Genomic DNA, 11,819 nt, shown 5'->3' on the forward strand with positions numbered 1-11,819 from the left:
CCTATTGTTTATTATATTGAGGGTAATTTTGTCATTTAGATTCTTATTTAACATAATTTTTCACCGAATAACCAAAATAATTGATGATGGATAATCTCAGAAATTATTTATATTGATTTCAAATTTCATGAACAATTTTAACTAAAAAGGCTTGATTATATTATCTTCCTCTCTTATCGGCTTACAGTCCAGTCTTGATTAAATTTTTTACCTCTCCTGCTACGCCCACAGAAAGGAAAAACACAACGGAAGAAGAAAAAAACGAACCGAATGGCATAAAGGCAAAACGGACAGCAGCATCCGCTGGTAAAATGATGACATGACGTCGAAGGCTATGGTGCAATGCACGGGAATTAAGTTTTTCTGAGAGTGCTGTAGCCGAGAGAGAAGGGAAGAGGTTACAGATTGGTGTATGTATGTGAATCAGTTCTTTAATTAATTTAATAGTACATTTCCTCTCTTAATAATTTAATTATTTGTTTTACAAAACTTTTAATTAAACGCAAAGACTAACCATGGATAGTCTAGTAGATACATGCGAAAAGGAAAAACATGAGGTCTTGAATTTAATACTTTGTAAGCTGTGAATCTTTTTTATTCTCGTTACAGGTACGTTGCATTTCCCAATTAGTCTGTTTCAGGCTCGAAAATAATGAATAATAGTGATTTGTCACTAGTTGTCCTTTAAATAAATAAATTTAATAAAAAAGGTTAAGGTTGGGGTGAGAAAAACAAAACAAAATATTTTCACATTAAGCGCGGCCTAAGCCCTCATGTTAATAGAGCATACTCACATCTGATAGGTGCGTAGCAAACCACAATTGCTTGCTCAGATTAAAAACATACCTTGAACTATATGTTATGAGATCTCCAAGTTATTTTTCCTTAGGAAATCATATTCTCTAGTTGTGATTTTGTTTCACTATCATTAGCATCATATTTGGAAAACGAAGAATATAGATGACAACGGTGATCTCACATAATACTAAAGTCGTAACATAATTATGTGCTACTTTTATAAGTGTTGTCTTGTCAATATTTGAAAGAGGCACGATTATTCCTTCACGATTCATTTGGTAAAATTTTGGCGCAGCTTTTAAGTGCTATATTTTAAATTAGCGTTCAGTTATAAAGATTAAGAATTACTCAAAGATTGAGCGATGTGGCGATAATGAATACATGATGATAGAAACAAACAAAACAAAGAAGAAAACTCGAATGAGTACACTTTCATTTCCTCCATCTAAATGCAACTTGTATAAACCATAAGATCCTAACAATAATTGCACTTACATGTTGGGGGGGGGGGGGGAATTTTCTTTTGCTTGGATCAAATGTAATGTGAGTGAATATTAGGAATACAAAATGATAATTGTGAAGTGCAAAAGAATATAAAGTTAGAATAAGGTTCATATGGAATCACTCAATTGCAAAATAAAGGCAAAAGCTCGCAAAAGGACTTGAAAGTGGGATTGTTCATAGCTATACCCTATAGGAGGGTCGTACTCTTTTATATATAAAAGAAAGCAAACCCTAATTAATTAGAATAATGCTTGTAAGTACGTCTTTGTGACTTTGTTTAGAGGATATTTAGCTCTATCCTAAAATTAAGATGATAAATTTTTCACTACAGTCGAAACAATAAGGTCGTGTTATCCTCGTACCCTTATTAATTTTAGTCCTTCAATCTTCTTCAATTATTTCATTAAACAGTCAAAAATTAAATGAGGTGTGTGAGAAGTAATAAAGGGTACGTGGATAGCATCACCCAAAACAATATTAGGCGGTGTTATAGTTTAACTAAAAGTATAACAATATATATATATTCGGTTAAGATGGTTTCGACACATGAATTGAAGACCTACATATGTTTTGATTAGAATATATGACTATGAGACGAAAGCTCAAGGCAAAATGGGTAGAAAAAGACTTGTAAAGACTTTGAAATAGACTATAAGAACATATATGGAGTACTTGGAGGCTTTGAGTTAACGTAAGACTTGACGTAAAATCGAGCACAATAGCATTTTAGAATTTATACAACCGACTTCACTTATTAGAATAAAGTTTAGTTATTATTGTATATACAATTTTGTTAATGTATAATTAATGTAAGACATATCAATCCTATCGTTTACTGTACATGTGAAAATACATTATGTAACTTGTCAAAATTCATCGATAAAGACTAAAAATAAACATAGGAAACGCGGTGTAAACACGACCACGTGCAGACATCATGTTCAAGGATCTTAAGAAATTTAATTAACGAAAACAATTATTTTAAAATATTGCATGTCTATAGTCTAATCGACTAATCCAATAGGGTAAAGAAACAAACTTCAAAACCAAGCAACTCCACTATCTCTCTCTCTCTCTCTCTATCTCTTTCTCTCTCCTCCAACCCAAAAAAAAGATTCTGGCGTGCACTCGCAAATTTTATAATAAATAATTATTAACAGTAATAATCCTCTTTCATGAACCGAGGCAGTCCCTTCTCCAACGGGGCCCGACCACGTGTCGGTCATTTGTGTAAAGACGTGTGGTCATGTGGAGCATTATTGGATGATGAGAAAGGTGTTTAATCACACTCACTTACTAATCGCAACTCGCACAAATATACACATTTCAAACTTCCAAGTGCTCTGCAGTCTGCACCCAACTTAACTTAATTACCAGATAATTAAGGTTAACGATGACGATGATGGTGATCAAGTCTCGTGTAGCTCATTGACTTGATTATTTTTTTGAACTAAGTTAGGTGAGACCGTAAAATCATGCAAAAATAAGTAGTGACGGATTTAGGATTCGAAATTTAAGTGGTTGTAATATTAAAGGTCTATGCTTTTTAGATAAAAATAGAGTGTGAAGTACGGCAAAAAAAAATATCAATTTATTCATTGAGGTATTTTCTCAAACACTTGACGAGTGATATTGAGAGAATTTGTTGAGTGTTGTTTATGCAACCTATCGAGATATGGCTAACAAAAACACTTCGTAGGTACAAAGGGACTAGTACAAAATATTCGGAGAGTCTACGAAAAAACTTCACATATATACTTTTTGAATTCCGGGTGGTTGCAAGACCATTTAAGTCCCAGTGTGCATCCTCCTTTGAATACAAGAACACAAACGATATATTGTAGTTCATCGACAACATAATTCTTATCTATATCAGAAACGAAAGAAAATTTTGGCCCATAGATTAAGTAGCAGTTCGAAAGATTAACCTATTCGGGAAATCTTCGAATCTATGCTTATTTTCAACTCCTCGAAGCATTTTATTGCTTACTGCGCACTTCCTCGTCTCTGGGTGCCTAGGTATCCACCTTAAGCCTTTCCTCGTTTGAACATCGCCCTTATCACGTGATATAGTGGGGAATGTCTCATTTGCGTGAAACAAATTTTTGGCGGTGATGTTTTGGAGTGAAAGAGAAGTGAAATTGTGGGGGGAGGTGGCTAACCCATGTGACATGTATGGTTGTATGCAAGACAATACAGCTTTGCTTGCATGTTAGTTTGGGTTTTATACGTCAAGGGCCCATTTCAACGACATCAATTTACACAAGGCTATAAAAGTGGTAAACTTTGTGTTTAATCTTCGCTCACAATTGGAAACAAATTCATTTAAGAAATGATTAATCCTCCCAATTTTGCTTTCACTTTTTGGGGAAATGTTTCATGTTTTTTTTGTTGGGAGTAGTAATGATTTAAAGTATTTATTTTACTATTTTGTACAAATTTTATCGCAAATAATTCATTAATTATCAACTACTTAATATCTAATTTTGACACGACATTCATTGTTTATGAGTAAAATCATTTCTAAACACGGTGAAAATAGACTTGTTGGGAGTAGTAATGATTTCAAATATTTATTTTCCTATTTTGTACAAATTGTATATCGCAAATAATACATAATGTATCAACTACTTAATATCTTGTTTTGACATGACATTCATTGTTTACGAGTAAAACCATTTCTAAACACGACGAAAATAGAAAGAAAACCTAACGGACAATCTTTTTTGTTTGTATTATATTTTTATTTTATTTTATTAAGACTGTATTTGAACTATTTTATGCATTTATGAGATCAAACGAACGTGCATTTGACACACTTCGGAGCTTAAGGAAATAAAAGTATATAATATGCTACTAGACTCCTAAAATGAGTACTCCAAAAAATAAAAACTTATTGTTTGTCAAAAGTACACAATTCTTCACTTTAGAATGTATTTGAATTGTTTTATGCCATTCATGAGATCAGTCTTTTCAAATGATCCATACCAAAACATATTAGGTCGTGTTTAACGATCTCGAATCATTAAAACATTATGCCTCCAACAAAACAAAAAAATCCATACATCTAGCTGCGTATAAACATGCTTCGTACAAACATGCTCGCAATACATCACATAAAACGATGTAGATATGATGTGCGCGTGTGTGTGTGTGTGTGTGTATGCATACAAAGTCGTATGTAACTCCATCCAAACTTAATCATCACATGAACCCATGTATATATAGTATAAAGGTTGCAGATATAAAGTGTAGATGCTTTTAAAATTATTGAGAGATTTACAAGTTTGATGGGGGTCTATAAGACCTAATAAGTCAACAAATAAGCATAAAAAGCCAAGTGGAAAATGTCAGCACAAGAGACGTATTCCTCGTGCCCTCCCTCCCATTTCCGCATTAACGAATAATCTTTTTCAAAAAATATTGGAAAAAAATAGAGAGAAAATACATTTTTGTTAGGCAAACGTCATCTTCAAAACCCATCCTTTTCTTTTCTTCATTTTCTGATGGAAATGGAAATATACGCATAAATACGACACTTGTAGATGCAGCGTATGAGATTAGCTTTATGTCGTATTCACAGATAATAAAGGGAGGAACAAGAAACCCGTGAATTTCGCCAAACCAAAGCAACCGACTTTGATTAATAAAACACTCTGAAACCCTAAATACGCATGTAAAATGACTGCCTTCGTGACAGCGACTTGGGTCCATTCAGGCAATGGGAAAAGATCACACGCTGTGTAATGTATGAAAAAGAAGCTAAGAATCTTTGAGTTCTTTATCTGAACACAAGTTTGAAGTTTCTCTTCTTCCTTTTGCCTTTTACTTCTTAACAAAAGCCAAGAATTTAGATGCGTGTTCTCCGCCAATGAGAGAAAAAAACTTTAATGTTAGCGATTGGATCACGTCACTTATCGCCTGAACACATAAAATTACTCAATCTTCGGTGTGTTATATCTTATTATGCTCGTCTACGTTTGATCTCTACGTGCAACAACCCTAGAAACCATTCCATTATTTTTAATGATATGACCCGCTTGCTAGTGAGTAAAGTGGCCTCGCTTGTTAGCAATGATTTGATGTGGTCTCGCTTGTTGGAGATGACATTATGTGTGCCTAGTTTAGGTTCGTTGCGTCTGTTGTATTTGTGGCGGATCTAAACCTGTGCGCTTGTGCTGGTACCGATAGTGCTTGTGGTAGCCAATTAGCTAGAGGTTGATCTTTATGCTTGTTTGTGCTAATTATTTCCAGATTATTGAATTGGCCACTGAAGAATGTGTCCATGTGGTAACCTTGTATCTGTTCTTGTTTGTTAATGAAATCACTATCGCTTCTTGTCAAAAAATGGTATGACTCGAACATTTCTTATCAAATTAGTTTGTATCTATCTAAACAAAACATCATTTTCTCATATTACTTTATGAAGAAGTTGGGGGATTTCATTTTTTTTTTAATTTCAATATTTAATTGTTGAGTAGCGTCTCAGATCACCATCTTAATCTTGGATTGCTCGTCTAATAAATGGAGGACCATCATTCATCATCATGCATGTTAATCTATATATTATTTAAATTTGTGACATTGGCAAATGTTTTATTCCTTGATAGCTTATAATTTAATAGGCTAAATTGTTTGCGAATATTGCATGCATGTTCCAAAGAGCAATTGTCAATGAAAACCTACAAATTTAATAAGGTGGGGGAGATGGAAGATAAATTATTTGGTTGGTATCATCGTATATACGTGTCTTCTAATTAAGTTTATAACAATTATTTGTAATGTCTCGGAATCATATTTTGCATAAAACAAATAATTAATCAAAGAAGATAGATGATCAAGTGGGGTTGAGAGACAAACCATATGTTGCAATTACTTTTTTCTTTTAGCAATTTTCTACACGTACATGATGCCACGCCAACGGAAGCTAGTGGGAGAATTTTATGCTGATGATTAAGATGATTTCCAATTTAATTAATCACATAAAACGGTCTAGGGTTTATCTCAACTTGATGCATGTTTAAAGCTGAAGAGTTGGTGCGCGCATGACAATTTTTTGTTCCTTGATCAAGTTGAAAGTCCTAACAATGTTATAACATGATCACTTGAACATACATTGTACGTTTTTTTTATCGTAATGAATATCACACGTTTTCAAAACCAAAGTTAAAAAAAAAAAAGATACATATTTATTTTATACGCACGCTATATGAATTATGGAATACATTACATTATGAAGACCATGTCTTTGTTTGCTGGTTTGTTATTATTTTGTTGGTTTTGTTTCTTTCTAGCTAGTTTTGTACGATTAAATGGTGTTGTAAGTTGCCAAATTTTTACGTGAGATGGCATCCATATTCTCAGCGTCTTCTTCATTGTGCAGAAGTGGGACATCTTCTGCAGTTTATTGTCATCACATGGTCCCGATGATCATCAACTTGTTATTGTTTTAGTTTGATGAGGTTTGAGTTTGTTGGATGCCCTAAAAACTAGGGTTAAATTTCTTGGTAAATACTTATGATATTAGTTTGATTTTCGTTGATTAGTGTAACCGTTTACACTATATATGAGGAGAAAAACTCAATAGTTTCGATATATTGCATGCAACAATTGTGCATGCATTACTTTTCTCGTCGCGCGAGAAGAGGTACAGACGTAGTCATTGCATACGACCATCATCTGCTAGAGTTTTCCGAAAGACAGCACATAAGCACATTAATTAGTACAACTCATGATAGATTGTTAGTTAGCTATTTTCAAGTCTATGCATTCAATATACACGCATCATTGTGGTTTTGAAGGGCTTGTTGTGTAACTAGCATTGGAAAATTGAGCAGACAATTCTGATTTTGTTTCCACCTCTTCTTTGCTGCAGATTCTGTGTATGCAGACATTGCGCAGAGAGAGAGTTGAACGCTTTTGTTTTCGAGTTTTCTTTTTCTTTTCCTTTGGATGCCAATGCTTGTCAAAGTTTACGACTTCTAGAGCATGCATAAGGTTGGCGCAATCTGAAAACCTTGATTGGATTGATACGAGAAACTGATGATTGGGGATTTGATAATTTTCAACAGAAGACCGGGCTGTAAGCACTGTGTCGTGGAGCCGAAATCATGATTACGAAGAAGAAGAAAAAGAGTGTTCATTGTATGTAAAAACCGGAATTCTATTATGTTCCGATGTACTGACTACTGAATATATCAACGCATGCTATAAAATTTCATATAAAAGCAAGAAAAATGCAAGAAAAAAATTTGCTCGGGAGATCAGTGCGTAAATAACAACACCATATAAACAGTAATTTTCTTTTACAATTTAATAAAATTAAACACTGTAGATCAAAATTGGGCTGGGCTAGAGTGCAAGAGGGACACTTGATATGTTTAGAAGATGGGAATCAAATTACTACTAGGTAGATAGAAGCATCAACGAATTATCAATGTCATTGACCAAAAACTGATTTTTGGGAAATGTGGATGGAATATTTAGCACATATGCTTAGGAAACAAATACCAAATTGATATGAGCCATTGAGAGAATGGGTGCAATTACAACTCACATCGAGTTCGATGGATACTACGAATTGAATAAAAGAATCTTGGGCGAAACTGTCACATAATTCAACCCCACTCGTTTAAGATGGGATCGCATTATGCCTGAAACGCCGGTTGAGGCAGTCTCACTCAAGACTTTTTCAAATCAAAGACCTTGCTCGATCCCCTTGAGGTTGTAAAGTTCATAGATGGCTACTCATCGTAATCCAATGTCCAAAGGAGAACTATTTGGTAGTCCACTGGGTGTTTGGTTTGGTGAACATGACTGCATTGGACGACGACGTTTCAATGTCATTACAGCCACTCGTGAAAAAGAGCACATATTAGCAAATAATCCCTTCCCATAGGTCATGGCGATACAATAATAATTGTAGCCTATGTGGACCGGATGACATTTCAACGTCATAGGCCTAGTTGGGCCCGTTTCTCACCTACAAAAAAAAAAGAAAAAAAAAGAAAAAAGGATGGTGCCTTGTTGATCCAAGATGCCGGTCATGGTTGCATTCTCAAAGAAGGAACTTATACGTCTGCATGGCATCTCCGTATCAGGTGAAACTAACATGAGCTCGGTTGAAACTCAAAATAAAAGTTTCATGCTTTTACCAGAATGGTTTAACTAGGCATGTTAGTCATGGTTTAACTAACATGAGCTTAGTTTCCTCCTTAAATGGTGTGTTATCAAGGCTCCTCTCCATATGAAAGCTCGAAAACATGTCGTTTTAGCTCAATAAGAGGACATTTCATACAATCAACATTGTCTCAACTCGACCCAGATATCAAATTAAACATAATTTTTGTGTAACTAGCTCCGCAAAGAACTCGTCATGAACTCCTCCATAATTTACAAATAAAAAAGATTGCAGCATCATTATTTTTGGAGTACTAACGACAGTTCCGTTACAAAACATCCGAAAACCATAACTTTGCACTGCTTACAAATTTATTGGGCCTCTAGTAGCATTTTTGGGTCAAGAGTTGGGCACGCAAAATTTGGGCCTCATAAAATACTCAAAGCCCTATAATGTTGAACCGAGCAGCGTGTTTTTGGTAGTTGACGCGAAATGCGTTGGACGGACGGCAGATTTGGTGGGAAAATGTTGAACCGCAAATCGGCACTGATCGGACTGATCAGTTGCTTTTACTTTCACTCCACATTTCTGACAAGTTTCGTCGCAGCTTCTTCTCCGGACCCGCTGCTCGGATCCGCCCGCGTCGTTTTTCAGGTAAAAAAATTAAATTTGAAAACGTAGTAGAAATTAATGTGAATTTTTGGGGACGAATTTGGATTTTGATCTTGTGTGATTTTACAGACCAACTATGGCGACATCGAATTCGGGTTCTACCCGACCGTCGCGCCGAAGACGGTGGAGCACATTTTCAAGCTGGTGCGTCTCGGCGGCTACAACACCAACCACATCTTTAGGGTTGAGAAAGGGTTCGTCGCCCAAGTGGCCGACGTGGCCAGCGGAAGGTCGGCTCCGATGAACGAGGAACAGCGGAGAGAGGCGGAGAAGACGGTTGTCGGAGAGTTCAGTGCCGTTAAGCATGTCAGGGGCATTCTTTCCATGGGAAGGTACAGTGAAGTCTCTATCTTTCTGATTTACTTGCTTAGAAGTTTGAAATTTTCGCATTTTCGTGTCTTTAATTGTAAATTACTATCTGGGTAATTGTTGTTTTTGCTATTTTTTTGTGTAGATATGACGATCCGAACAGCGCCGGATCCTCCTTCTCAATGCTGCTTGGAGATTCCCCTCATCTTGATGGGAAGGTAAGCTGACTACACTTTGATGACATTGTTGAATCGGGCATGATCATCGATAATGTGTTGACATAAGAAAACCTTTTCAGTATGCAATATTTGGGAAAGTTACCAAAGGTGATGAGACCTTGAGAGCGCTCGAGGAACTCCCTACACATCGGGAAGGGATTTTCGTAATGGTATGCTTATCCCTATGCTATTCGCTTATTTTCAATTTCGATAAGATCAATTCGTCAATCCTGTAAAGTTAGAATCATAGTTTTCCTGTGTTAGTTACGTAGGATAGTATCATAGAACAATATAGCTAGTTATTTTCACCCTTCTAAGATGTCTATAGATATTGCCATTACATTTGATGTGCAAATGTATTAATGGATTGGAGTCGAAACTAAATATTTTCGCTTTGCTAGGGAGCTTGACATCCAATTGGATGAGTTTCGTATAATTAAATTAAATTAAAATTCTTGTTATGTGGAGTCATATGGTTCTCTCTCTGGGGTATAAATGTTTTGTCATCATACTTGGACTGCTGTACTTTTACCCTATGCACCACAGGTAGTGTTATCTACCAGTGTCTCCGGCATTAGTATTTCCCCGTACATTATACTCATTGGTTGCATGTGGTAAAGTAGCCGTGCTTCTTACCACGGCCTATTAGTTATGCTTCAGTTACGCCTTTATCATATATGCTCTGGGTCACAACTCTTATATCCGTTTGATGGGAGAATCACTGCATTCTTGGCTCAGAAATGATTATTCTCTTTAATTCATTTTCTTATTTTTCCCTCCAGCCCACCGAGCGCATTACAATTCTGTCAACATACTACTATGGTGAGAATCAAGCACCCTTTGATTTATTCATTGCTTGTACTAGTTTCATATGTATTGACACTAGCTTTAACGACTGGATAAAGGAGCAGCGGTAGGTTTTTTGAAAAGTTTGAGGCCAAAGGCCGAACCGTGCACATCTCTGAAGTTCTCCGTTTCGTTACTTCTTTCCTTGTTGATACATGTCTGCCATGTGATGACGGGTCCAGTGTTTGTTGCATTGGAGATTTTAATGATCACATTTAAATCATTTAAATCGGTTTAGTTTACATTGTGTTTATGGCTTGATTGTGTTACTTTTAGACACCGAGATGGAGCATTGTGAACATGAGAGGTCTGTCATGAAGCAGAGGCTTGCTGCATCTGCTGTTGAAATCGAGAGACAGGTAAATAAGATTTACAACGAACATTATCTTTTCAAACATCCAAATGTAAACATGGACTTATCACGTGTCATATTTGTAGAGAATGAAATGTTTCCCATGACATAGCAAGCAAATATCAGAATGAAGAGATGCTGTGGTTGCTATCAATCTTCCAGATATCCGCTGTATGTTGTCAGAGAACAGTGTACAAAGGGTGAGGAAAGTTCAAAAAGATCCATTCGAGCAGATGGGAGACAATATTTGTGGTGTCAATCGAGTATCTGCCGCTGAATACCTGACACTAAAGCTGTCTCTGTAAGTGAACATCGAAACCTGATGTTGTACTGGATGTCGATAATGGCTGACATGTTCGTTGAAACCACACACTTGATTCTTTATGTTAGCTGTGGAAGCAAATAATGGATTTATAGTGGCTTAGTGTTGGTAGTATTACTCTTCACTGTTGTTTGTATGGAAAGTACTTCCGGGTAACGAGAATGTAACTATGACGGTATCCCAAGTTCAAGTTACTCTTGATCTTGAGATGCCGCCTATAATGACATATGTTGCAAAGTATCGTACCGTACACAAGAAAACTCTAGACTTATAAAATAAGATTGAAATGTTGCTTGGCGCCTCGGAAGTTTGATCTTTACTCGAGAGGACGGTGAGAGTTGAACTCTTATTAGCCCGGTTTTTGCCACCAAATTGATGAGAAATTTGCAGCTTCGCGTAACAATCGGAAACATGTCAAATTCCTAACAAACCGGAAGTACCCTAGTGCTTTGAGGGCGTAAAATGTATGGAGGTAGATTGAGTGGACTCTGCCCACAACTTTCACCGTAACGACAAAAGCGAGACAGTAAGATTCAGTTGACGGTCGATTTGGGTCAAAACATGTCGCTGGCCTTGCAGACAAGGAGTCATGTGTTGCATGGTGAAATTTATCGAGCAACCTAATCTACCAGGAAGGCCGCAGATGGCCTACACCAACATGGGAATCGCAGTCAGTGG

At 36.2% G+C, this 11,819-nt stretch overlaps 1 protein-coding gene across 1 annotated transcript; it reads left to right on the plus strand.

Moving 5' to 3' along the window:
• The first annotated feature begins 8,837 nt into the window (after window positions 1-8,837).
• LOC126596645 (peptidyl-prolyl cis-trans isomerase CYP23-like) lies at window positions 8,838-11,448 on the plus strand. The gene is made up of 7 exons (XM_050263311.1): window positions 8,838-9,076; window positions 9,164-9,426; window positions 9,549-9,621; window positions 9,702-9,791; window positions 10,404-10,443; window positions 10,744-10,826; window positions 10,906-11,448. Exons 1-7 carry the CDS (start codon window positions 8,915-8,917, stop codon window positions 10,924-10,926), a joined length of 732 nt encoding a protein of 243 aa, XP_050119268.1. The 5' UTR covers window positions 8,838-8,914; the 3' UTR covers window positions 10,927-11,448.
• Window positions 11,449-11,819: the final 371 nt, after the last annotated feature.

The sequence above is a fragment of the Malus sylvestris genome, chromosome 13 (genome assembly GCF_916048215.2).
Source record: "Malus sylvestris chromosome 13, drMalSylv7.2, whole genome shotgun sequence".
Lineage (NCBI taxonomy): Eukaryota > Viridiplantae > Streptophyta > Magnoliopsida > Rosales > Rosaceae > Malus > Malus sylvestris.

Bases quoted from the DNA above. Each gene is read 5' to 3' on its own strand.
- LOC126596645 (XM_050263311.1), top strand. From the start codon at position 8,915: ATGCGTTGGACGGACGGCAGATTTGGTGGGAAAATGTTGAACCGCAAA. The intron at 9,077-9,163 runs GTAAAAAAATTA...GTGATTTTACAG, and splicing joins CCGCCCGCGTCGTTTTTCAG to ACCAACTATGGCGACATCGA. The intron at 10,827-10,905 runs GTAAATAAGATT...TCATATTTGTAG, and splicing joins CTGTTGAAATCGAGAGACAG to AGAATGAAATGTTTCCCATG.